The following is a 25,287-nucleotide window of genomic DNA, read 5'->3' on the forward strand; positions in this document are numbered from 1 at the left end:
GAAAGTGATTTGTCAATCAGTATTATAATCTAATAATATTCTTCTCACTTGTAACTGAGACATCGTTTAAAGTTTGAATTTTGTAAATGACATGTTTGATATTAATTTATTCTCACACCTCTTATTTTAAATATATCGTAATATCAAAAAGTAAAATAAAAGTAATTCTAATGGTGATATTTGGGCGCATATATGGTTAATTTAAAATTTAGAAGATGTTAGAAAATTTTGACTTCAACCATGCTCCTTGTAATGCTTCTAAACTAGAGATCACGATTGAAGTACAATTTTATAAGGAGCATCTTAATTAACTGTTTCTATACAGTGATATTGGGCGAGGGTTTTTGAGCTAAGACACAATTATTTGGATAAAGCACAATTTGATATTGAGGAAGTAAATGAAATGAACACACCCACAACTTTAAGGAAGTAAATGAAATGAATAAATGTCTTAATTTGGATGCGATGGGTTAACTGACAAGTAAGAGCATGTCGATTTAGTGGTGAGGTTAGGGATTATGGGAGGTATGTCTCCCAAGACTAGGGATGGACAAATACCCATTGGTTATGGGTAACCGCGGTTACCCTTCCATTTAAATTAAACGGTTACGGTTATGGGTAACCGTTTAGATAAATAAACGGTTATGGGTATAACCGTTTACTCGCGAAATTTAAATGGGCGGTTATGGGTATTAACCTCGGTTATAAACGGGTAACCGTTTACCCATTTATTTTATATATATAAAACTAACACAAACCATGTTCTCGATCCAATAATACTTAGCACCCAATAAATTAGCAAGGAATTCATCGGTCATTCTCTTAATAACACAACTACAGGAATGATGATTCTCATCATCATGTAATTCGTCAAATTAATTTAAATTCCTTACGGGTAACCGTGAAATTGACAGAAATGCTTTGACAGAAATGTCTTCTAAACAATTTTTGTAACCCAATAATACTTAGCAAATATGATATTTACCTTCATTGGTAACAGTTAAAAATATCGTCCGTAAACTATTGTTTCAATTATTGGAATGATATAAGGACTTAAAAAATTAAAATACAGAAATGTATGATGAATGTACTTATAACGGTGTTTAATTGTCAAAAAAAAAAATTATGACAATTTTTTTTTAATTTTCAAGTTGTTAAAAAACATGTAGACGAGTGAAAAGGGTGAAAAGGGGGTAATGGTAAAAAAAAATAAAATAAACGGGTTAAAAAGGGTAAATGGGTAAACGGGTATTAAACGGTTACGGTTAAATGGATATGCGATTATGGGTATGGTTAACCATTTATAAACGATTATGGGTATGGGTATAACCGTTTAGGCAATTACCCAACGAGTAAACGGTTATGCGGATATGAGCATATACGGTTATGGGTAAATAACCGCGGTTACCCGCCCACCATAACCGTTGCCCATCCCTACCCAAGACTCATTTTCTGAGAAAAAATGACGCTATTAATCATACCACCATTTCCATATTTTTGTTGTTATTTTAATGATGAGGGGGAAGAGGATAAAGAATCGATCAAGTATGAATTTTGTAGAAATGAAGAAATTTGGGGTGTGGAAACAAAAGGATTAATTGGGTATTGAGAGCGAAAAGAAGGTGGGAGGCTTTGGATTGTTTTAGAAACACAAAATTTCACGTATATTACACCCGCACATATGAATTGGCATTTGTGTTTTCACAAAGTTTGGTTTATAGGGTGTTTCAATTTAGATATCTTAATGTGAGGTTTAGCCTACTTCTCACCTTTTTAGTGTAGATACTAACGTTTGTTAAAAAAAAAAAAATTAGGTATCTTAATTGAGGCATGTTAGGCAACAAACTAATAGTAAAAAGTTATAATAATTTTTTTGCAACGATTATATGTGGAAGACCTAAAAAACAAATGGTTCAGATAATTAAAATACATTACGAAATGGAGCATACAAAAGTATCTCTCTTCTTTTGGATGGATTACAAGGATATTAAGAATTTGTATTATATATGTTCGAATGTATTACTAAAAGAGCTTATTTGAAGAATCCATCGATTGAATAGCTCTCTCTATATAAAAAGATTAATGCTAAGGAGACTAACTATTTAGATTAAATTTTGTAAATCATATGATTTAGTTTGTTGATTATTAGATTATTACTTAAGTGTTGATTAATGTGCTTATTTTTTATTAGTGACACATCACATGATAAGCAAATTTGGTTTAAAAAGTTAGTCTACGTAGTATTATTCTATGGACTCGTTTGGATGTGCTTTTAAAATAACCGAAAACGCTTTTAGAAAAAAATATTTTTGGATTCCAAAAGCATTTTAAGTGTTTTATACAAGAAGTACCAGTTATGTGCTTCTTTCAAGAAACACTTTAAGTGATTTTCCATGATTTATTAACATTTTTACTAAAGATTGTTTCCAAAAAATATTTTCATCAAAATTGCTTTCAATCATTTTAAAAGTATATCAAAACGAGCTCTATATAAATATAGGAAAATGTCAGGGAGACAATTTTTTAGAACATATTTTGTAAATCAAATGATGTAGCAGTTGATGGTTGAATTTCATTTGTAATGATCTAAGGAATGAATTCAACTATCAACCGCCACATCATTATCTATAAATATGGTCTCTCTAATATCATCCATAAATGTATATGTCCAAAAATCCATTACTAAAAGAGCATTTAACGCCATCAATCACCGATAAGTGTAAAATTACGTACAACGGGGCTTATGAGCCTTATAATAGAATTCATTTACAAGACATGAGCCACTTAATACTATGATCTAGTGATATTCATCTTCACTTGTAAGTGAGAGGTTTTAGGTTCGATTATCGCCAAAAACGAATTTGAACCACATTATTGTTAGCCTATTGTGATACTAAATTGACATCCTCAATTATTCACGCACATGAGCGCAATTGATCATGGCACAACTCTACAATAAAAGCACACAAAACATTTCTACCAACAAAAATTAAAAATAAAAACGAAGCAACCACATATTTTTATCCTTTAACACATTTCACAAATTAGGAAATTTCATCTCAGGTACAAGCAAAAGAATGAGGATCCTCTCCGGGACCTCTTTGTGAGGATCCCGAGATACTTAAATCGTGTATGTTCATCATACATCATGAAGCTAATTTTCGTTTTGTATTGTTCATGTATAATTTTAAATAAAAATATTTAAAATAAGTTATGACCGCTTGATATACGATGAACGAATATGATTTAAGGATCCAAGGGATCCTCGATCCGGAAAGATCCTCATGACAAGGAAAATTACCTAACACCAACATCACAAGCGCAGAAAGACATTCATTCCCTATAAATTACCTAATTAAGGTCTCAGTCACTTTTAGCAACAGTCATATCAGTCTCTCCTGCCATTTGCCAGGAGGAGCAGCGAAGACGATGCCTCCATCTCACTGGCTTTTTCTTTCACGTTCTCGCGCAGCGCCTCCAGCGACGCCTTCATTTTTCGAAGATCTGCCCGGCTGAGCTCACGAAAGCTCGGCGGTTTGCCTTTGAGAGGCAAACCCTTTGCTTTCAGTACAGCCTTGTCAAGCACAAGTCCCCTTTTCTTCTCAGCCTCCAACTGGCTTTCCATGTCCTCCAGTTGCTGGTTAAGCCTCCCCGCTTTTTCATCATTCTTTGAAACCCTAAATTTTGATTTAGGGCACTCCTGATTTAGAAACCTATCTGCGATAGACTCCATATTCGGATGCCCGAACGAGAAGGGCTTCCCTCCCGGAGAGAAAACAAGGACGGCAATCTCAGCGCCGCACAGGGTGGCAAGCTCGTTTGCTTTCTTGAACAGGCCAGTCCTGCGCTTGGAGAAAGTCACCTGCCTAGAGCTGCTATCCTCCACCACTTTCATCTCAATTTTTCTCCTCCCCATGGCTAAATGGGGGAGTTCTGATTGGAAAATGTATGGGGAAGTTGGTGGAAGTGAAGGAGTTTATATAGGGCTAGAGATATAAGGACCCCAAGTAAAGGTTCAATGTTTCTAATATTGGTTTTTAGCCCTTAATTCTATGAGAAAATTGCTGATATACACAGCTTTTAATTATCTTTCCTTTTTGTTATTGAAAATTTCCAAATTGCATTAAAGTTGGCCACTTTCGGATTGCCATCATTGAATTCAAATTTTGCACCCCAGATTTTAAAATTGAATGAGCAAAAGAAAATTTGGATTACAAATTGGGTAACGCTTGGGAAGCTAAATTTTTTATAAAAAAAATTGTAAACTAAATAATGTGTTACCAATAGAAATAAGCACGTTTATCAACGCTTAAGTAATAATTCAATCATCAACTTTCATGTCATTTAATTTACAAAAATTTGTCTACAAATTTAATCTCTCTTTTTGTAGTTATCTAATTGTTTGAGTTTTCCTATAAAAAAAGGCAGTATGTTATAACTTAAAAAGAAAATAGCATTTTTCTCAATCCTCTAAAGTGAGGGTCATGCTCACCCTATTTGATTGTCGTTAGATTAATTTAAATGTTGATATTCTTGTCTCAACTAAAACAAACTAATCTAATCACGATCAATATGAGGTGTTGAGCATCACCCCTTCTTTGGCTGGTGGGGGTTGATCAAAGTTTCACTCGAAACAAAATGAGAGGTGAATTCTTTCAATTAGGGAAACGATAAACGTATACTTTTTTTACTTCTCACACCTTTTTGTTAAGTCGTGTTTGTTGTTTATGTTTTATTTATCTAACCCAAGAGTCAAAAATTAAAAAAAAAATGTAAGAAGTTAAAATGAGATGTGAATTCTTTCAATTAGGGAAACGATAAACATATACTTTTTTTTTACTTCTCACACATTTTTGTTAAGTCATGTTTGTTGTTTCCGTTTTATTTATCTAATTCAAAAGCCATAAATAAATAAAATACAAAAAGTTTTTTTTTTTTAAAAGTGTGAAAATCATCAAAAAGGTAATAAATTTGTTAGGTCCAAGGAAAATGTGATAATGCATGGCCCTCTAAACTGGCAAGTGGAAAATCCAATGAATATGGTTGCCAGTTGCATATTAACTTACCATTCTTTAATTGCCAACGAAGTTTTTTCCTTAAATGATATTTCCTTGAATGTACTATAGTTTCTGGCAGGAGTTTTATTTTATTTTTTAAAATGAACATCTCATGTTTAATCTTTTAATGTTATTTTTATACAATGATATAACAAGGTTCTAAAAGGCACTAGGTGTTAGTTGGGTGGGTTGGGGCCTAGTGCCTAGGAGGGGCCTAAACGGGGGCCTACGTGGATTTAAGTAAATTTAATATATATCGTAATAAATAAGTGTTTGCTTATACTTAAAAAAATACATAATTATTTTTGGATACATAAACTGTAAAATATAATGACATATAGATTATAAAGTATTTAGACATAATGAAAATATGGGAACAAGCATATAATGTAACTTCATCTAAATATTTAACGAGTCTCATACAATTTAATAAAAAAATAAAATGAAAAAATGAAAAATATATATTTCTTATCTAAGTGAGAGTCGTGACCTAAATGTGAGTTTGGACGGACTAGGTGGGCGCCTAAGCAAGTCCATGTGCCCCTTCTTAATTTTTAAACATCTAGAGATTAATCGGGCGGTGAAATAGACCCTGAAGTTGACTCACAAGTCGATTTTCAATTTCAATGACCATCTTGATTGTATAGGTCAATTTTAGAAACCATTTGTGATAAAAATCCTTAAATCTTGTGGGCCGCATTTAATTGCCATGTCAGCACATAACAGAATTTTAACAGAATTATGACGGAAGTACCATATAGATTTGTGACACCTATTTTCAGGGACTACATTGATCGATTTTCAATTTTAAGGACCATCTTAATGATGTTTTAAGGACCATTTGTGATAAAAACCTAGTTATAATTAAACAAAATGTAAATCTACATAAGTTCATGTGGGCGCAACAATTGAAATTACTAATTAATAAAATAACTCATGGGTCCTACTTAGCTTTAAGGTGGGTTCTTTTTTTTTTTTCTTTTTTTTCCCAAAATTAATGGCCGTAGCCATAAGGAAAAGCATAAGAACCAGTTCCACTTTGATCAGCATCAAAGTTGGGATTGGTTTGTTGGACAGATCCAGAAGAGGAGGCACCAAAAATATTAGAACTACTGCTCCTCTCCTTAAGATGGTTGGAGATAGTCATGTGCAGCTCCGCCATGGATACATGGATTTGTTTGAGCTCATCCACCCTAAGCTCTTCAATAGGTACACTCCACCACAGGTGCTCTTGAGTTGTCCTTGTCCTGGCTTTCCTTAGGAGCGACAGAAGTCGCTCCTTCACAGCTTCTAATGGGTCAAGAAGCTCGTTGTATTGTTCCATGGCCTCGGAAATTTTCATCTGTTGATGAGTCTTCATGAATTGATGAGTGTAGTCGTTGTTTTCGGGTGAATTTTGGTTCATAAACCGATTGATGACATAGTCGACAGATGGATGGCCATATGAGAAAGGCTTACCAGAAGGTGAGAAGATCACAATACCCACCTCACCGCCAGATAGTGCTATCATATCGGTAGCTTTCTTGTAAACGCCGGACCTTCGTTTCGAGAAAGAAACGAGAAGATCCTCTTCATTTTCGATCTTCTTCATCTCAATCTTTTGTAAGAATTCATGTGATTTCATCATTCATGAATTCATATATGTGAGTTCATCAAACTGCCGATTGCAACTGAACTTGGTAAATGAGCTGTATATATAGTTAGACTTCTTAAGGTTTTATATTCGAATGAAGTAAAACATACTGGAGGGAAAATGTGATTAAGCCATGTTTGAATTAATGAAGAACAGTTGGCTTAATAATAACTGAAGATAACTGCATTATTAATGGGATAAGGCAGTTATCAGAAATAGAATGGGATTGGTCCCTCTTCTCGGTATAAATATGGATGATTCACAGTTAAGTAAGGTTGCCCCATTTGAAACCTAATACATCCATTGTAGTCGTACAAGAGAAGGGAAGATACATCCTAAAACAGATCATGGCTTCAAGTTCAGGTTTGCATGCTTATTCATGTATATCAGTCCATGCATAGATTTGGTATAACTGGGTTCTGCCGCTCAAGCTGTAGTATGACTGAGTTCTGCCGCTCAAGCGATAGTCTATGCCGCTCAAGCGGTTATCTATTGCAGTAAATCTTAGTGTTTATCAAATATGCCATTTGTGTTGATTTACATGTAGTTTAGTAACTTGATTGATTGGATCCTAAATTATATTAATTCTAATATCTTTTGCCTTCCTCTTGTTTGCTTGCCCTCCATGGCCATTTGTTTGTTTTGGTAAAGGACAAGAAGGAAATCTGGAAAATGATGAAATGATTGTATTTCTTGGTTAATAGGCTTGGAAAAAGAAGTCTTGCTTGGTTTGGTTTTCTCCTTACATTTCATGTGCTTATATAGGATGAAAAAACGCATCTTTGGTCATTCAATGATGTTGACCGAGTATATATGTTTTTCAAATGGGTAATGTTATAGAGACCATCAATTTTAATTACATTTTATAAATCATATGACGTCGTGGTTGACGATTAAATTATTACTTAAGTGTTAATTAACTTGCTAGCTTATTTTCAATTATGTTTTCACCTTGAGTATTTGACTTATTGTTTGTATACTGGCCCATGCATGACACTTCACATTGACCTCTGTTTACAATTACTTATAACATCATCTTCACATTATTCACCATATTGTAACTTGAGGCTTTAAGCATTGTTCTAACCAAAAAATTGAATGTTTATTATGCTGAGACATTTTAAATTATAAATTAATGTGTTGTTTGGTAATGTATATATGTTGGTGCAATCGTAATATATATGTTGGTGCAATCATAATTTTAAATTATTAATTAACTCCTATATTAAAAGTTGGAATTTTCATATTTACAAAAGGGATACATACAAATACAATTATAATATTGACGCGCGTTATACATGCATGCACTTTTATTTTATTTTATCAAAGTTAATTAAGTCTACATAGATGAAATATGACAAACTTTTCATACAAATAATAGCGTGATAGCCAGATAGACAAGTGGTGAATTGTTTTTTGTAGTTAAGATTATTCTCTTCAACTTACCGCATTCCAAGTTTAAACCCTCCCCTCTTTTCTTAGTGTAATTTATATTAATAAAATTGCTTGTATTAAAAAAAGAATAGCCTGATAAGAACGTAACATACTCTTGTTAAATTAGTGCTAGAGTCACTAAATCTGTTTACTAAATTTGTTTGTCAATTTGGAAAATCAAAGAGACAATGCCAATCATTTGATAACAAAATTTGACTTTGGTCTAATAAATAACTGACCATATATAAGATGTAGTCAATATTATTAATGATAAGAAACTAACTTGTAACCACAAAACTAACTTCTCTAATATAAGTGGACTCTAAAACCATTTCATTTCTATTAACAAGGCGGTCAACAATATAGTCAATTTGTAACTAAATAACATTCCTAAAAAAAAAAAAAACCTGAATTGTATAAAATGATAAAAAAGTAAAAACTGTATCTAATCAAATATGGGAGTTCTCAATATCTTCAATATATGGATGGTTACTTATTAAAATATCAATTATACCTCAAAACAATGAAAGATTGAACTACTATTATGGTCTAATAATATTTTTCTTCATTTATAAATGAGAAGTTTCAAGATTGAATAACACGAATGATGAGGATGTATAATATTTGTGTTGACTTCAACATGATTGGCTCATCGTGCAACTTAGCCTCATTCTTTTTACATAGTAGATGCTCCCTTTAAAAAAAAATAGAATATCATTATATAAAAATAATTAAGAAACACAATGGGAGATCTATGCACATTCCCTACCTTGTGTTAATTAATGCAAGAAAAAAAATTATAAGCATGATCACAAAATCTCATTACCTTTTCATTTCTGGCGGAAATGGAATAACAAATTAATCTGTATTATTTAGTATACAATACTTTATTAGTGGAAAAGAATAATATTGAAGAATAATTAATCTAATTAGTTAAATATGATCAATAACACATTCCAACTTGTATCATTGATAAGTCCCTTCGATATGCATCTAAAAACAGTCCCTTCGATATGATTGTGGAGATGATGAGATTCCTATGGTCTGCTATCTATTTGGTAGAGTCTATAAACTGCTTTCTATTATTTAACTGACTGTGAAAGGATAAATTTGCCGTTTAATACTATAATTTAATGATATTTTTTTTCACATGTAAGTAAGAGGTCTTCTCAAATATCATGAATGACGATTTTCATGATCAATTTATTTCCCCACTCATTAGTTTAGTGTACTAAATATATATAAAAAAAAAAGTTGGACTACCACTTGATGATAAAGAAAACATAATAAAAGTCTCATCCGATAAAATTGGTACGATAAAGAAAACATAATAGAAAATTTATTGTCCACCTCCTGTACATAAACTCATACATAAAATCCCTCATCCCAAGTGCAATTAATATAGCACTTGATAAGAGGATAAAATAAGAAACTTATTTTCAACTAGCTAGCAGGTAATGATTTTCACATTTCTTCTTTTGCACTTCTTTGTACTCATATTTTTCTTTTTCAACCAGCATAATCATTCGACATGTCTGATGTCTCTCTTCTGTACAATTTAACTTCCAACGCACATGCATAGCGTTTGTCATCCTTCTAGTACTACAAGAAGAGAACTCTTGCCACCCAAAAAACTTCACATATGTGTCTTCAACCAGTAAATGTTGCTTATTTCTGGATGTGCATAACAACAGGGCTTGTCTGCTATTTGGTGTCATGAAATGATCAATATGTGCTCCCGTTTTCGTTTCAATCTTCTGGCTGTCCTTCGTTCGTATGGCTTTCATGATTCACTCACTAACTCATGAGAGACCATTTGAAGCGGACAACTAAACATAAAAAAGAGAGGCTCAATTTTACAAGGGAAAAGGAAAAATATTGTATTGTTGTGGTCCTTGGTTTGGCTATGTTAGCTATACATAAGATGTTCGGGATTCATTTCCAAATTTAGCACTTAAAAATGATTACGTTTTTAAAGTATAGATAAATGATCTAGTATGACGACGCTTGTGAATAATTTCAACCGTGCATAACTAGTAAAAGATAAATAAAGTACTTCAACTTAAGAGAATTAAACCCTAGGTATTTTAGAGAAGATTAGTGTTGTTAAGGATAGTATTAATGGTTATATAATAAGCCACTTGTCAAGAGATTAGCAAGGTTGTTAGAGTTAGTTATAGTGTGACTTAGACATCAAGTTTTATAAAGAGAATATATAGTCTTAGATGAGATAAGATTGTATTCATTCAGAAATATACAATATATGAAAGTTTTAACTTCTCTCTCTATCTTCTCTTCTCTCTCGACTCACCTCTCTTCTATCTCTCAAGTGTAATACTGCATATTCTTCTTTGTGGTTATAGCTTGGTTTACATGGTATCTTCGCCGGATTAGCTAATCGCTCGGGTGAAAATCTTCGATCTTGGACTGCTTCCGCTCATCAGTTCTGATTTCTGTAATGTTTCTGATATTTGTGTGCTCTGTCTAAATCTTTCTGGAGCTCATCTTCTTCTGTATATTACTCTTCTTGGCGTTTGTCTTCTGTGCACACGAAGTGTTCGATACAAGTTCTCAATCATCGTTCTTGAACAAGTTTTCTGAATTCTTGCATCAATGATTACTCCTTCTCAATTACAGATTCTTCAGTCTCCCATTACTTCTCTCATCTCCACTGTTTCAACATCTGTGACAGTGAAGCTTGATGAATCAAACTATCTGGTTTGGCATTTTCAGATGCAGCTTCTTCTCGAAGGGCATGGTATTTTGGGTTTTGTGGATGGTTCTACCCCCTGTCCTATTCGATTTACAAGGTCTACTTCTAGTGGGTCTGAGGTTGATTATCAAGGAACTACTTCTCAAACAGAATCTGATGATTACAAGATTTGGAAGATGCATGATCGTGCCTTAATGCAGTTGATTACTGCAACTCTTTCTCCGTCTGCCGTTTCTTGCGTGATAGGAAGTACTAGTGCTCAGGATCTCTGGACAAGACTTAAGGAACAATTTTCAATTGTTACACGAGCTAGTATCTTCCAAATGAAGTCAGCGTTGCAGAATATCAAAAAGGGTAATGATTCTATTTCCTTGTATTTACAACGCATTAAGGAGGCTCGGGATTATCTTTCTGCAGCTGGGGTTCCATTTGATGATGATGATATAGTTATACTTACCCTTAATGGCTTATCATCTGAGTATAACACGATTAGATCAATCATTAGAGGCAGGGATCATGTTATTTCAATTAAAGATTTGCGTTCTCAGTTGCTTGCTGAAGAAGCAATGCTTGAAAATGTGTCTGCAACTCCTTTTCTTACTGCAATGGTTGCGGATACTGGTGGGTCTCAGCCACACTTTAAGGGAACATTTGATCAATCGCATCTTTACAATAATCAACCTGCTGCTTCTTCATATCGTCCTTCTTACAACAAGAACAAAGGCAAAGGAAAGTTTCAATATGGTTCTAAATTTGGGACTAATAAGCCATTTTACCCGCCTCAAGGTCGTGGGATTCTTGGAACTTCTCCACAACAGCAGTTGTCTTCTTCTGGCACTTCCTGTCAAATCTGTGGCAAATATGGACATCTTGCTGATACTTGTCGATTTCGGAATCTTGATTCTGCAGTTGGTGATGGGTGTCAAATCTGTGGAAAAAGGAATCATAGTGCAAAGTTCTGTCACTTTAGGAATGCAAATTTACCATCTACTGCTGGATCTATGAATGCTATGCATGTCAATGCTTCTGCTCCACCCCTGGAATCCAATCTTTCTCAGCAAGTATGGCTTACAGATTCGGGTGCAACAAATCATATGACTGCAGATCTGAATAATTTGTCATTGGCAACTCCTTTTCCTTCAACAGAGATGATTCAAACTGCAAGTGGTGAAGGTTTGAATGTATCCCACAGAGGATCTTCTATATTGCAGACTCCATTTCATGATTTGAAGTTAAATTCGGTCCTATATGTACCTAGAATATCTCAGAATTTACTCTCTGTACATAGAATCTGTCTTGACAATCATTGTTGGCTGATCTTTGATGCTTGGTGTTTTTGGATTCAGGACAAAGCCACAGGGAGAATACTGTTCAAAGGTCTCTGCAGTAATGGCTTGTATCCCATTCCTTTCACACCATCCTCATCTCCTATACAAAAAGCTCATCCAGTGGCTGCGTACATTGGCAAACAAGTAACCTCTAGCTTATGGCATCATCGATTAGGTCATCCATCAAACAAAGTTGCTTCTCTCATGCTTAAGAAATCCAATCTTCCTAGTATTGCTGATTCTATACCTAGGTTGTGTTCCAATTGTATAGAGGGCAAGATTAGCAAGCTACCCTTTCATTCTGCTCCACATACGATTGTTAATCCTTTTGATGTTGTTCACAGCGATGTATGGGGCCCTGCTCCGTGTCTGTCTCTAGAAGGGTTTAAGTACTATGTTACCTTCATAGACCAGTGTACCCGATTCTGTTGGATTTTTCCGATTATCAATAAAACTGATGTTTGTGCCACATTTATGACTTTCTATCAGTTTATACTTAATCAATTTTCAGTTTCAATCAAAACACTTCAAAGTGATGGCGGGGGTGAATATATAGGGAAACAATTCCAAACCTTTCTTACTTCTAAAGGTATCCGTCATCAGTTGTCTTGTCCTTATACACCGGAACAAAACGGTTTGGCTGAAAGGAAACATCGCCATATTATTGAAACTACCATTACTCTTCTTCAAACCTCTCACCTACCTGCACCATTTTGGTCATTTGCTTGTCAGACTTCAGTGTATCTTATTAATCGAATGCCCTCACAAACACTTAATCTGCAGTCCCCATTTGAAATTCTTTATGGTTCGGTTCCTGATGTCAGTCACCTTAGAGTTTTTGGTTGTTCTTGTTACCCTCTTTTAAGACCCTTTAACACCACAAAGTTACAACCTAGGACATCCAAGTGTATTTTTCTGGGATATGCATCAAAGTACAAGGGTTATTTGTGTTATGAAGTCATCAAAAAGAAAGTTTTTGTTTCTAGGCATGTGTTATTTGATGAATCTGAATTTCCTTATCCTGGTCTTGTTTCATCACATTCTCCTAGTCTTCATCCATCCCATGTAACCTCTCAACCCATCCTACCTCACCATCAACCATCTTCCCCGCAACCATCCATGCCTAACCTTGATAATGTGTTAGTTTCACCAGTCTCTCCGGTTCCTCAGAATTCCTATTCCCCCACTTCTTCATCATCCTTATCTCCAGTATCTAATGGATCTGCAAATGAACAGTATTCATCTCCACCAATCCCTGTGGCATCTGAGGTCCATCCTGAGAATCCTGTGGTTCCACTTCCGAATCCTGACAGTTTTGAGTTTCAACCTGAGAGACTTCAGGTTGTTCTCTCCATTCCTCCGTTGAATTTGCATCCAATGCAAACCAGGTCCAAGAGTGGTATTTCCAAAAAGATGGCCTTCCTTACTGCCACTTATGACAATGGGGCAGTGGATTTGTCTACAGTCGAACCTGCAACCTATAAATCTGCCTTAAAGTGTCCGGTATGGGTTGATGCAATGCAAGAAGAGTTATCTGCCTTACACACTCAGTCTACATGGAGTTTAGTTCCTCTTCCAGCACAGAAAAACCTGGTTGGGTGCAAATGGGTGTTTAAGATAAAAAGGAATGCTGATGGTTCTATAGGGAGATATAAGGCTCGCCTTGTGGCAAAGGGTTTCAATCAAGAGGAAGGCATTGATTATGGGGAAACATTTAGTCCAGTTGTTAAACCTACCACTGTGAGACTTGTATTGGCCATGGCTGCTCATTTTGGGTGGAATTTGAGACAACTTGATGTTAAGAATGCGTTTCTCCATGGGGTATTGCAGGAAGAGGTGTATATGTCACAACCTCCAGGTTTCATTGATCCTCAATACTCTGATTATGTCTGCAAACTTCACAAGTCCTTATATGGCTTAAAACAGGCTCATAGAGCCTGGAATGACAAGTTCACCAGTTTTTTTCCATCACTTGGATTTACTTCCACTTATGCTGATTCCTCTTTGTTTGTGAAACAAATTGATTCGTCTGTCGTAGTCTTACTTCTCTATGTGGATGACATTATCATTACTGGTAATGCTCCCACTTTGATCTCTGATGTGATTTCTGCTTTGACAAAGGAATTTGACATAAAAGACTTGGGTCCTTTGCATTTTTTCCTGGGAATTCAGATTATTTCTCAGACTGATGGTTTGGTTCTTTCTCAAGCTAAGTATGTTAAGGATCTCCTTACCAAGACTGCAATGTTAGATTCCAAGCCTTGTTCCACACCATGTCTGCCTTATAATCGGTTAGTTCTTGATGATGGTACACCCTACAACAATCCTGCTCTCTACAGAAGTGTGGTTGGTGCTTTACAGTACCTCACATTTACCAGGCCAGATATCGCGTTTGCTGTGCATCAGGTATGTCAATTTATGCAGCGTCCCATGGAGTCTCACTTCAGTGCTGTCAAGCGGATCCTAAGATACCTTAAAGGCACTTTGAACTTGGGTATTCATTATGTTAGAGGTGGTTTGGAGGTTAATTCTGATACTATACGTGCCTTTTCTGATGCGGATTGGGCTGGAGATCCGAATGACAGACGGTCTACAACTGGATTTGTGGTCTTTTTGGGGTCAAATCCCATTTCTTGGTCTTCCAAGAAGCAACAAACAGTGTCTCGATCCTCCACTGAGGCTGAGTATCGCGCTCTTGCTACAGCTGCTGCTGAATTGGATTGGATCAAGCAATTATTGACAGTTTTGCATCTTGCTATTCCCAGTTCACCGGTTCTCTTTTGTGATAATATGTCTGCTATTGCTTTATCATCAAATCCAGTGTTACATCAGCGTACCAAACACATTGAAGTTGATATTTATTTTGTTCGAGAACGAGTTGCAAAGAAGCACCTGGAGGTTCAGTTTGTATCTTCCAGTGAGCAGTATGCTAACATCTTCACCAAGGGTTTATCTACTCCACTCTTTCAAACTCATTGTCGCAATCTCAGTCTTGGTTTCACCTCCTGAGCTTGAGGGGGGATGTTAAGGATAGTATTAATGGTGATATAATAAGCCACTTGTCAAGAGATTAGCAAGGTTGTTAGAGTTAGTTATAGTGTGACTTAGACAGCAAGTTTTATAAAGAGAATATATAGTCTTAGATGAGATAAGATTGTATTCATTCAGAAATATACAATATATGAAAGTTTTAACTTCTCTCTCTATCTTCTCTTCTCTCTCGACTCACCTCTCTTCTATCTCTCAAGTGTAATACTGCATATTCTTCTTTGTGGTTATAGCTTGGTTTACAAGTGTGCCATTATTTTTGCTGGTAAATATTTGACATTTTGATTTTGCACCTAAGAGCAAGTCCATCACTAAAGACTTTGTGCCAGCACTCAACGCATTTATCCACTGATCAAGTGAACAGTAATATACTCCAGTGAACAGTAATAAGCCAAAGCATCTCCATTCCTAAAAAAACTAGCCTAGTCAATTTATTAAAATATTATTATTTTTATTATAAAATAATAAAAAAAATTATTTTTAATTTTTTGACTTTATAAAAAAATAAAAAATTATTATTATTATTAAAATATTTTTATTTTCTCATCTTCCACACTTCCCTTCCCTTCCATTCCTGCACGCCATCCACCCCAACACAGATAATCCATTCCCACCGCCGCCTCCAAACCTCCTCATCCCATCCTTGGACGTCGTTGCCCTCCTGTCCTTCAAATCCCAAGCCGACCTCAACAACAAGCTCCTCTACACCTCCTGTCCTTAAAAACCGTCGCTTCATCCTCCTGCATCTCCACACCTCCGACGCCGTCGATTCGTCCTCCCGTCCTTCTCTCTCCGTGGTTCCTTCCCTCCCGACACCCTCTCCCGCCCCAACCAGCTCCGCTCCTTAGCATCCACAACAACTCCCTCTCTGGCGCAAAAAAAAAAAAAAAAAAGGCTAACGTCATATGCCTTCTGACGCCACTCTGACGTCAGATGGACCGGTCCCAAGGTCTGTAAATTTTGGGCTAGCCTGGAGACTAGCTTGGGCTGGGTACCAGGTAATGGAACGGGCTGGAGTGGATTGGCTGAGTGCTAGCCTTGGTTTTTGGCTAAGTGCCGGCCTAACCACCTCCCGGTGGAACTGCTCTAAATGACAATATCTTATTACAGTGTTGGAATCTATTTATAATACTACTGTGGTCTGAGACTCTTAATCTCATTTTAGGTGGCTTAACTTGTCGAGTAATGCTAGGTAAATCAATTTTATAGACTACGGACTTATTTGAATGTGCTTTTAAATGACTGAAAGTGTTTTTAGAGAAAATGTTTTTTAGTTTCAAAAGCACTTAAAGTGCTTTCTGCAAGAAGCACCAGTTATGTGTTTTTTCCAGGAAGCACTTTAAGTGCTTTTCCATAATTTACTTGCATTTTTACTAAGGATTGGTTCCAAAAATATTTTGACCAAAAATGTTTTCAGTCATTCTCAAAACACATCCAAACGAGCACTACATTTGCAAATCATGTGATGTGTCACTAATAGAAAATATGCACGTTAATCATTACTTAATAATAATTCAATTTACAGAATATAATTTAAATAAATGGTCTTCCTAGCATTACCCTAAGTTGATAGAGCAGTAATGACTTATGAACTTGTAATTGGTGCTTACCATGCTTTGAATAAACTCCATAATGTAACCAGTTATTGTGGATGCAAATTTCTTCCTCCTCGATCTTGGACGATTTTGCACCTACAAAACAATTAACACCTTAGGTTAAGGCCAAGAGCCTCACGCGCCCACGATGAATGGGGGGGCTTTGGCCAAAGAACCTTCGATGCCAAAGTTAGAATTTAGAGAGAAAGAGTGTTTAGAGAATTTTGGGATTTTTGCCAAAGTGTTGGAATTAGCTTTTTGGTGAGAATGGGAGTATATTTATAGGGATAGGAGGTGGCTAGGGTTTTTAGGTTTAATTTAGGTTTAATTAGCCAATTTATTTGGCTATTAAACATAAGATGAATGTTTTGGTGGTTTTTGAATTTATTGGGTAATAAAAAGGAAGAAATGGTGAAAAATGTAGAAAAAAGTGATGGATTAGGTTTTGAAATGGGGATAGCCGGCCATGTGGTGTTTTAGGGTTGAATTGGATGTATTTTGTAGTTATTTGGATATAATGGATGGTTTAATTGACAATTAATGGGTTAATTAGGCAATAAACCCATTAATTAGCCAATTAACATAATTTAAAAGGAATGTGTTTGGGAATTACCTTGTAGAAAGGATTTGATGAGATGGACTTTGAATTGTTACATATTTTGGGCACTTCTGTCTTGGTTGAAAGAGGGTTGCCCGCTGCTTGCGCGTAGGAACCTCGTTGTACTGCAAGGGTATTTTTGTCATTTTTGTCCAAAAATCCACGTGTCGCCCTGTGAATATTTTTGGCTCCACAGTTATGTATTTGAATAAACTCCATAATGTAATAAGTTATAATTTTTCTTGGTCCCATTTTAAAGAAACACGTCTCCACATAATTATAATGGTCAATGAGTACAAAAATATGCAAGAAATAAAATATTTGACGCCTAAAAAATCCTATTTAAGAAATACAACATCCATTAAGCATCGTATTTAATGAACTATTTTTACATAAACGGTAGATAAAAAAGGAAATGAATAACTTATAAACATATAAGTACACATAAAATTAAAGTATAAAGTCTACCGACATAAATTTATACAAATGGGAAGATCCTCAGTATCAAATCTTCATCTTACCTGCTCTAAAAGTTGGGACAAAGATTTTTTGTAGTGTCGCATCTTATTTGTTAAAAAATAAATCTTAGGAAACTTCCAAACACCAACATAAAACAATAAAGTAAATAACAAAAGTAATTATCAGTACTCAAGAAAACTATATTTTAAAAGAAAAAGAAAATGGAAGACGAAGACGAAGACCTTTTTTTTCGTCAATACTTATACAAAACTTTACGTACAAAGAAAATAAAAAAATAATTAAATTAAAAAAGAATAAAAAGGAATAATAGCCTTTTGAGAAATGTCAAAGACTCATTTAAAAGTGGAACTGACTATCAGCCAGCTCATGTATTTTTACAGTATTTATAATATTTGTACAATAATTAACGTTAAATTATAAATTAACAAAAAATTAATATAAATCACACTTTAAGATAGTCTCGTTAACGTTTCTTGTGCTTTTGTTTTATTGGTTAAAATACCAAGTCAAACCCGTGGGAGTGAAATTATGTTTTGTGATATTGTCGATATTGATACATTTCATGGGAGAATCAAAGCCACCCGCGTGCGAGAGAATCAGACAAAAGAGAGAGTGTGCATTCAAATGACCAATTTACTCTCGATTTTGTAAGGATTCTTACCCCAAATAAATACCACCAGAATTTTGGTCTCTGGAATTCGAAGATTGCGTTGTTGGGTTGTGGGGGCAAAACTGCAAAAAGATGAAATCAAAGCAGCAGCAGAAGCAAGCAGATTTGTCATGAAAGGTACCATCAAAGGCACAAAGGGTCCGTACGCTTCTCAGTCTCCAGACCAAAAGCTTTTTTTGCTAAACTCTCTAATTTATAATTAATCTAGAGAGAGAAAGTGGGTTATTGAGGGGGGAGAGAGAGATAAGAGTTTGGAAGAGGATGTTTGGATTGAGAGAAGGGTCTTGCTTTCCGAGGGTGTTGGTGGGAGTGAATGTGGGTCTTGCTCTGGTTGATGGCATTATAGCATTTCTTGCATTTTATCAGGTTTGCTTTCTTCTTCCTTCTTATTTATTTAAAATTGGTTCTTGAGTTCAATTTTTGTGCTTTTGCATTTTCCCAATTGGGTTTTGTTTGGTGAGATTATATTGTGGGGAAGATGGCCATTGTGGGTTTTAAAGGAATGTTCTTTTGCGTGAAATTACTTGAGGCATGGGAATGGTTGCACTTTGTGGGGTTGAATGTTTTTGGATAATTTGAAATGGGCATTTTGTTTTATTTGAAAATTTTCGATATGGAGAATTTGCTTGTCATTTGATTTTCTTGTTGGACAGGTAATTGGGTTCTCTTTTTCTTAGTTAATGGTGAGTTTGGAAAGGGTACTGTGTTATGCTAGTTTAAGTGCCAATGGCATCTAAAAGTTATAGGATTGGCATTAAACTGAGAAAGTTAAAGAATTGGACTCTTCCATTTTAATGAATGGTTCAACTGTGTCAGTGACTGGGTACAATTGGAAAGCTTAGTAATTCTGAGCTGAATGAATGTCATTCAAAATTTTCGTTAATTTTGTGAATGGATAGATTTGAGACCAACCAGTAACCATTTTTGTTAGAAGGAATGTATGCTACAGAGGAGGCAGGTGACCCTTTTTGTTTCTTAGGTTCTTTACAAGGCACGACCGTAGTTATATAACTCTTCCTCTCAATATATATGAATCAATTACTACGGGGAAACTAGTGTCCAGGAATTATTTTGAAATTCAACAAATAAAATATATAATTAACTATTCATCAACGAAATCTTATGGGATTGTTAAATTGTTTGAGATCATGTTTTGAACACCTAGTGTAATGAATACGAATTACATGGTGCTCAATACTTGAGCAAAGGCTTTTAGCACAGGTTTGTTAGTAGTTATACCTATAAATGTTTAGTGTTTTTAGCTTAAATTTGTGTTCAGGATACTTGAAAGATCACATCATATAGCCTTACTAGTCCTCACTTTCAAGAATAGCCAGGGTATGAGACTCGGGCGTGACTTTAAGATTACTGCTAAATCCCCATTCTCAAAGTCTGTAACTTATTATCCTCAAGATACATTCTTATGTTTATGTAAATAATATGGATGTGACATCAACCTTTGGAAACTGGGGAAGCCCATGATTGATATCTATGAAGTTCTTTTCTTGAAATCTGAGTTTCTTTTACTTGCTGTTTCAGTTAATTAGAATTCACTTGAGGAATTCACAACTGGGTTGGACTCGGCAAAAAGTAAGTGACGAGTCATGCTTTACTATTCCTTATTGAAATTCAGATTGTATTTGTGTTTCTTCTTGTTTTTGTGTGTGTTTTTGCCTATATGCATGCGAATATGTACATAAATACATGCATATGTATATGCATACATACATACCAAGTTACCAACACATATTTATATGTGTGTGCAACTATGCATGCATGATGAAGCTAAATTATAAAAGAAATTGTTAGCTGGCTGGATTAACCTATTGTTCTGGACATTTTGTTGTGAAGTATTTTGACATCGTAATCGTATGGCTTCCTGGGGATCAGTCAATGTGAAGAATGTATGACTCTGTTAAACAAATAGTGCTGTAGCTTAATTAGTTAGTCATAGAATCGGCAACCCCGAGGTTGAGTCCCATAAATTGCATGAACAGATATGGTTCCTAAGAATTTGGTAAAAAATTTAATTAGCTATCACAAGATCAAATAACTTATGCTTAAATATCTCACAGAAAGATGGGAGGAAAATGATGAATGGGTACATCATACATGTGCATGATGGCTATATAGTATTAATTTAGTATTTGTTGCTGCATGTACGCATGAGCTGCTCAATCATACGCATGTGAATATGTATATGCATTTATGGTACAACTAATTTCTATATTGAAGCTCACTAAAGCATGCTGGCATTGTCTTAATACATACTTTTGCCTCGCGCAGGTTTTTCATCTGTTGATTGGCTCTTCTAATTTGGGTAAGAATTGCTTATTCCTGATCCCGATACACTATTGCCTTCTATTCTTTGTGTGAGATCTGATATTCTCGTTCAAGAATATTTGGCCTTAATTATGTTGCTTATCAAGAACCTTGATATTTTGGCCTTCTTTTCCTGGCTTTTGAATTACCTGGATTCTATATATAACTGATTTTGCAACAACCTGTTGGTTATTTATGAGTTTGGACTCACGAAAGTAGCCTCTTGTCGCATAATCAAGATACAGAACTGATGATACCATCTAACCTAATGATTTTTTCCATTAACTTATGACTTCGACAAACATATTTCATTTCATCCTTCATTCAATCTGAATTAATTTATTTGATCTTGTCCATGACAGGTTGCTTAATTTATTTTGTATTAACTCTTTTTGCTGCTTGCAAGGGGTGGCAATGTTGGTCTAACTCTTGTGGTTTTAGCCTCATGGGTATGCTTTCTCTTCCAAATACAGACTGTATATCTATCTTCTGTGCTTGATCAGAGTATCTGAATCGTACAAATTTTGCTTTGCAGCATTGCCCGAAATTCTGTTTTTTGCTGCATTTCTTCTACTTTTATCTTTCTGGTAAGTTTTCTATTTCCTTTTTTTTTCTTTTTGATTTTAAATAATCCAAAACTTAGCTTAAATACTTTCAAGAAAATGTCGAAAAAGTGTAGTGAGTGATCTTAGCTTTGAGGGACGAGCGAGTATGATGGATGAGATGGAAAAGTGCACTGCGGGTATTGTGTGACCATAGAATACCTTTCAAGTAAAAAGTATAATACTAACATCAAACATTGTGTTGGGCAACTAGGCAAAAACACACCCACAGGATGAGGATAACGGAAATATGGATGTTAAGATGAATAACCAGCATTCCTTGAGAAGTATATATATAACAAATCAGCATTTATTGAGACGTATACTGCTTCCATATACTTGTATATTATGAATCAGCAATTCAGCATATAGATGATATTACCCTTTACTTTTGTTTTTTTTTTCCCACTTTTGTTAAAAGTGTTTCGGTATTCATTGCTTATGGATTTTGAAAATGCATGTGGCTTTCATGGATCTTTGCCTGGCCTGTTTTCTTTTCAGGCCATTCTATTGTAGTATTATTTTTTTTGCCATCTGAAAATAGAGACTGGAAATGCACTTTTATATGAATGAAGATACATTGACCTGTCTTTATCTGAATATTTCCTTTCTCAAGTTGATACTCCTATTGAAAAGATTGTTTCTCTTGAGCTATATTTGACATTTATCTGGGGGCTTTTATTTTACCTTTAGGGTTGACCTGTGCCATCAGGCAGATGATGAGGATGAGGAGGATGAAGGGAGTTTTCGGGAAGCTTTGTTGGAGAAGACTTTTAGCAAACCGAATTCATTGGACCGAGATAGTTATCGAAACTGTTTTCCTCTGCGATTTGTTCATATTGGAAGCCGCCAGAGAATTGTAATTATGGTATTGCCACAGTTCAGAGTTTCCTGTTGTCTACTCGAATATGATATCATGTTATTCCTTGGCGTTGCATTTTTTCTCTTATGTCATGTTTTGCGCAAATTATTGTTAAAGTTGATTAACTTCATAGTTGTCTACCAGGTGACCGTGCTAGTTTTCGTTATAATGATAGCAAGTGCAGTGATAATTTGGATCGGGATGGGAAAAAAATCTATTGATTCTGCACTGGTGGCTCGGGTATGGAAACGTTGCCTAATTCTTGATTCTTAGATTCCTTTTTTCATGTGTAATCACCTTCTATCGTTGGTATGCTGTAGTTCCAGTTTTGCTATATATAGATGCTAAAATAAATAAGGTTTTGCTGCCTCAGTTTTGTGTTCAGACCATAAAATAATTCTTTGCCTTAGAACTTGAATGCAAACTAGTATTATTGTAGTATAAGTATCTAAAGTGTGTATACCTAGTTTTTGACGATTTGAAGAAGGTTATCACTGTTGTGACCAAATATGCAGCTTTCTTTTTACTTATTTCTTATTAACGAGTCCTTAACCCATGGTGCAATGAATTTTTTCATTATCCAGGTATATGTGGATCTCTTTGCAATAGCTATACTAGTATTGGGAGGAGCATTAGCATGTTATGGCGAGTAACTATCCTTCACACTCTTGTACTTTCTTGCATTTTTTTATGTGCAAGTGCAACTCCTCCCTAAATTTTTAATAAGGGAGGAGCACATGATGACTATTTTGGAGTGTCAATAACACCTCTACAGACTTATCCTTCAATCTGAGGTGACATTTTGCTCTGTCTTGGATTTTCAGGGCTCCTATTATGCCTAAGGATGAGAAATGTTAGATCAGAGAGAGCTTCTTCTGAGATGTGGAAGGTATTTAATCTGTTGATGTTATATAATATGTTTATTTTGTTCTTTGTTTTCTTGATTTCTACAAATTCATGTTGTATATAATTTCATTTGTCTGTCCATTAAAGTATCAGATCGTTGGGCAATCATTGACGAACATATCAGTGGCTCTATGTTTTATCACTTGCTTCCATTTTTTTTACAGGTTGCATGTTTAGCTGTTGTTTCCATACTATGTTTCACCTCAAGTTCTTTCGTGGCTCTGTTAACTGATATTCCTGTACGTACTCAATTGTTGTTAGCTTGAATTTTCTTTTTCTTTTTCACTTACCTAATTCACCATATCGTTTTGCAGATGCTTTACGATTGGCATCAACTGCATATGAATGATGTTTATACTTCTCTTTTACTGATTTTATACTACTTTGTAGGTAGGTAATTCTAAATTTCGCTTATTGTTTCACGCTCAAACAAATCCTGTTTCTTTTTATCTAATGCCAATCGACAATACGACAGTGCTTTCAGTTTATAATGTTTAAATTGTTTTTTCAGGTTCATCAATACCCTCAGCCTTGGTCTTATGGGTCGTGAGAGAATTACCACCCTCAATAGCAGCTAACATACGAGAAGAACCATCAACAATAACCTTTGTCAGTGGCGGTTCCACAACATTACAACATCCTCAAAGCTGGACAGCTGCAATGAGCTTGCGGAACCAGGTTCGATTTCTTCTCCATAAACATGCTATTCATTAGTGTTTAACGACCGTTAACCGAGGGTAAAAACCAACAATTTATGTCCTATTTACCAATGCTTAACCATATATGAATCAGATTACAGACTAATCTCAGTCTTTAATCAGTAGTGTACTGAATAGAGTTAGGGTTGCATTCTTTTTCGCTTTTGAAGAAAGTAATTCTTAACTTCTTACGGAAGTATAGTCCGACTTTACACTGAATTCGCCATGGTAGCTAGATTTTACAGTAGCAGACCTGTTTGAAATCTTGGTTTGTTTCGTAGATAGTCATTCAGGTTTATGCTCACTAATTAAGTTTGGTTTTCAGGTGCAGATATCAAGAGCAAGTCCCATATAACACTTGCCCCGAATGGAAAGAGAAGAGTCTTACTAACGTTCCTGAGTGCGAAGCATGTCCTTGCTCTCGAAATTTATGAAGTGAGCTGGAATCAGTGAACAACAGACCAGATAACGACTGTGACATCCTTGACCGCAGTTTTGTCCGGAAATTTGTGTACAGCCTGAAGTCGCCGTTGCGATGGTTTTTTGACAATTCAGGGATGTAAATAGCAACAATATGCTAATTAAGGGATGCTTTTTGCTACAAAAGTATTTTGATGTGCTTCATTAAATTTTCATTGAAGTTGAAAGAAAAAGATTACGCCCTTGTGTTTGTAGCGTAAAAGTGGAAGTTGAATCACCATCAGAGGAGAGATAATTGAAACGTAAGTTGATGGCGAATTTACAGATTGGACAACAGAAATCTAGAGTTGGACTACAACAGAAATCCAGTAAGAGTGATCGGCTGTATGAATCTTAGATTGCCATTTTGCTCGATTTTGCGTCAAGTTTTATGTAACTCCAAGTACGCCACTGTCAGTAAACATATCTTTCCAAAATCTTAACGCTGAAAAACATAACGACAGTCACTTAAGCGCCGAAACCAATCTAAACAATGTATATGTACATAATTCAAATCAAGCTAAAGGGAACCGGCCCGAAACTCCTCGAATCATGCGAGTCATAGATGTTGTTTCCCTCCACCCAAACATGTCCCTGAGGAACTTATTACCACCTCCACCCAAACATGTCCCTGAGGAACTTATTACCAACACCAACAACGTTATAATCTCCAAAATCCTTAAAAAAACGAAAAACAAAAACAAAAATGTTGAAAACCAAAAAAATCCAGAACAAAACTGTTGAAAGTGTTGAGTATATTTTGGCCTCTAGAGTCAGCTACCATGTTCTCTAGGGTTAGTCTTCTCCTTGATTTAAGGGAGATGATTGATTGGTGAAAATTGTTGTTGTAAGGCTTAGACTAGGCTACTTTGTTGTAAGGCT

The 25,287-nt window shown here is 35.3% G+C and overlaps 3 protein-coding genes across 4 annotated transcripts; 1 reads left to right on the plus strand and 2 right to left on the minus strand.

Moving 5' to 3' along the window:
• Window positions 1-3,372: 3,372 nt before the first annotated feature.
• On the minus strand, window positions 3,373-3,930 carry LOC103446253 (agamous-like MADS-box protein AGL29). Its single transcript, XM_008385342.4, has one exon. It carries the CDS (start codon window positions 3,914-3,916, stop codon window positions 3,389-3,391), a length of 528 nt encoding a protein of 175 aa, XP_008383564.3. The 5' UTR covers window positions 3,917-3,930; the 3' UTR covers window positions 3,373-3,388.
• A 2,121-nt stretch (window positions 3,931-6,051) lies between these two features.
• LOC103446252 (agamous-like MADS-box protein AGL62) lies at window positions 6,052-6,648 on the minus strand. Its single transcript, XM_008385341.3, has one exon. It carries the CDS (start codon window positions 6,646-6,648, stop codon window positions 6,052-6,054), a length of 597 nt encoding a protein of 198 aa, XP_008383563.3.
• An 11,701-nt stretch (window positions 6,649-18,349) lies between these two features.
• Window positions 18,350-24,608, plus strand: LOC114827761 (tobamovirus multiplication protein 1-like). Of its 2 annotated transcripts, XM_029110257.2 has the most exons (13): window positions 18,350-18,922; window positions 20,096-20,146; window positions 20,843-20,876; window positions 21,241-21,327; window positions 21,414-21,465; window positions 22,174-22,348; window positions 22,487-22,582; window positions 22,927-22,987; window positions 23,167-23,231; window positions 23,413-23,487; window positions 23,563-23,638; window positions 23,760-23,926; window positions 24,272-24,608. In XM_029110257.2, the coding sequence occupies exons 1-13, from the start codon at window positions 18,818-18,820 to the stop codon at window positions 24,299-24,301; spliced, it is 1,074 nt and encodes a 357-aa protein (XP_028966090.2). In that variant the 5' UTR covers window positions 18,350-18,817; the 3' UTR covers window positions 24,302-24,608. The 2 variants fall into 2 exon arrangements, with proteins under 2 accessions (XP_028966090.2, XP_028966091.2); XM_029110258.2 differs by lacking the exon at window positions 23,413-23,487 and having other exon boundaries at window positions 18,402-18,922.
• Window positions 24,609-25,287: the final 679 nt, after the last annotated feature.

The sequence above is a fragment of the Malus domestica genome, chromosome 10 (genome assembly GCF_042453785.1).
Source record: "Malus domestica chromosome 10, GDT2T_hap1".
In the NCBI taxonomy this organism is placed as follows: Eukaryota; Viridiplantae; Streptophyta; class Magnoliopsida; order Rosales; family Rosaceae; genus Malus; species Malus domestica.

Excerpts from the sequence above, each read along its gene's own strand:
- LOC114827761 (XM_029110257.2), top strand. The coding sequence starts at position 18,818 with ATGTTTGGATTGAGAGAAGGGTCTTGCTTTCCGAGGGTGTTGGTGGGA. Across the intron at positions 20,147-20,842 it reads TGGGTTGGACTCGGCAAAAA|GTTTTTCATCTGTTGATTGG; the intron begins GTAAGTGACGAG and ends TGCCTCGCGCAG. Across the intron at positions 21,328-21,413 it reads TTGTGGTTTTAGCCTCATGG|CATTGCCCGAAATTCTGTTT; the intron begins GTATGCTTTCTC and ends TTTGCTTTGCAG.
- LOC103446253 (XM_008385342.4), bottom strand. The coding sequence starts at position 3,916 with ATGGGGAGGAGAAAAATTGAGATGAAAGTGGTGGAGGATAGCAGCTCT.
- LOC103446252 (XM_008385341.3), bottom strand. The coding sequence starts at position 6,648 with ATGAAGAAGATCGAAAATGAAGAGGATCTTCTCGTTTCTTTCTCGAAA.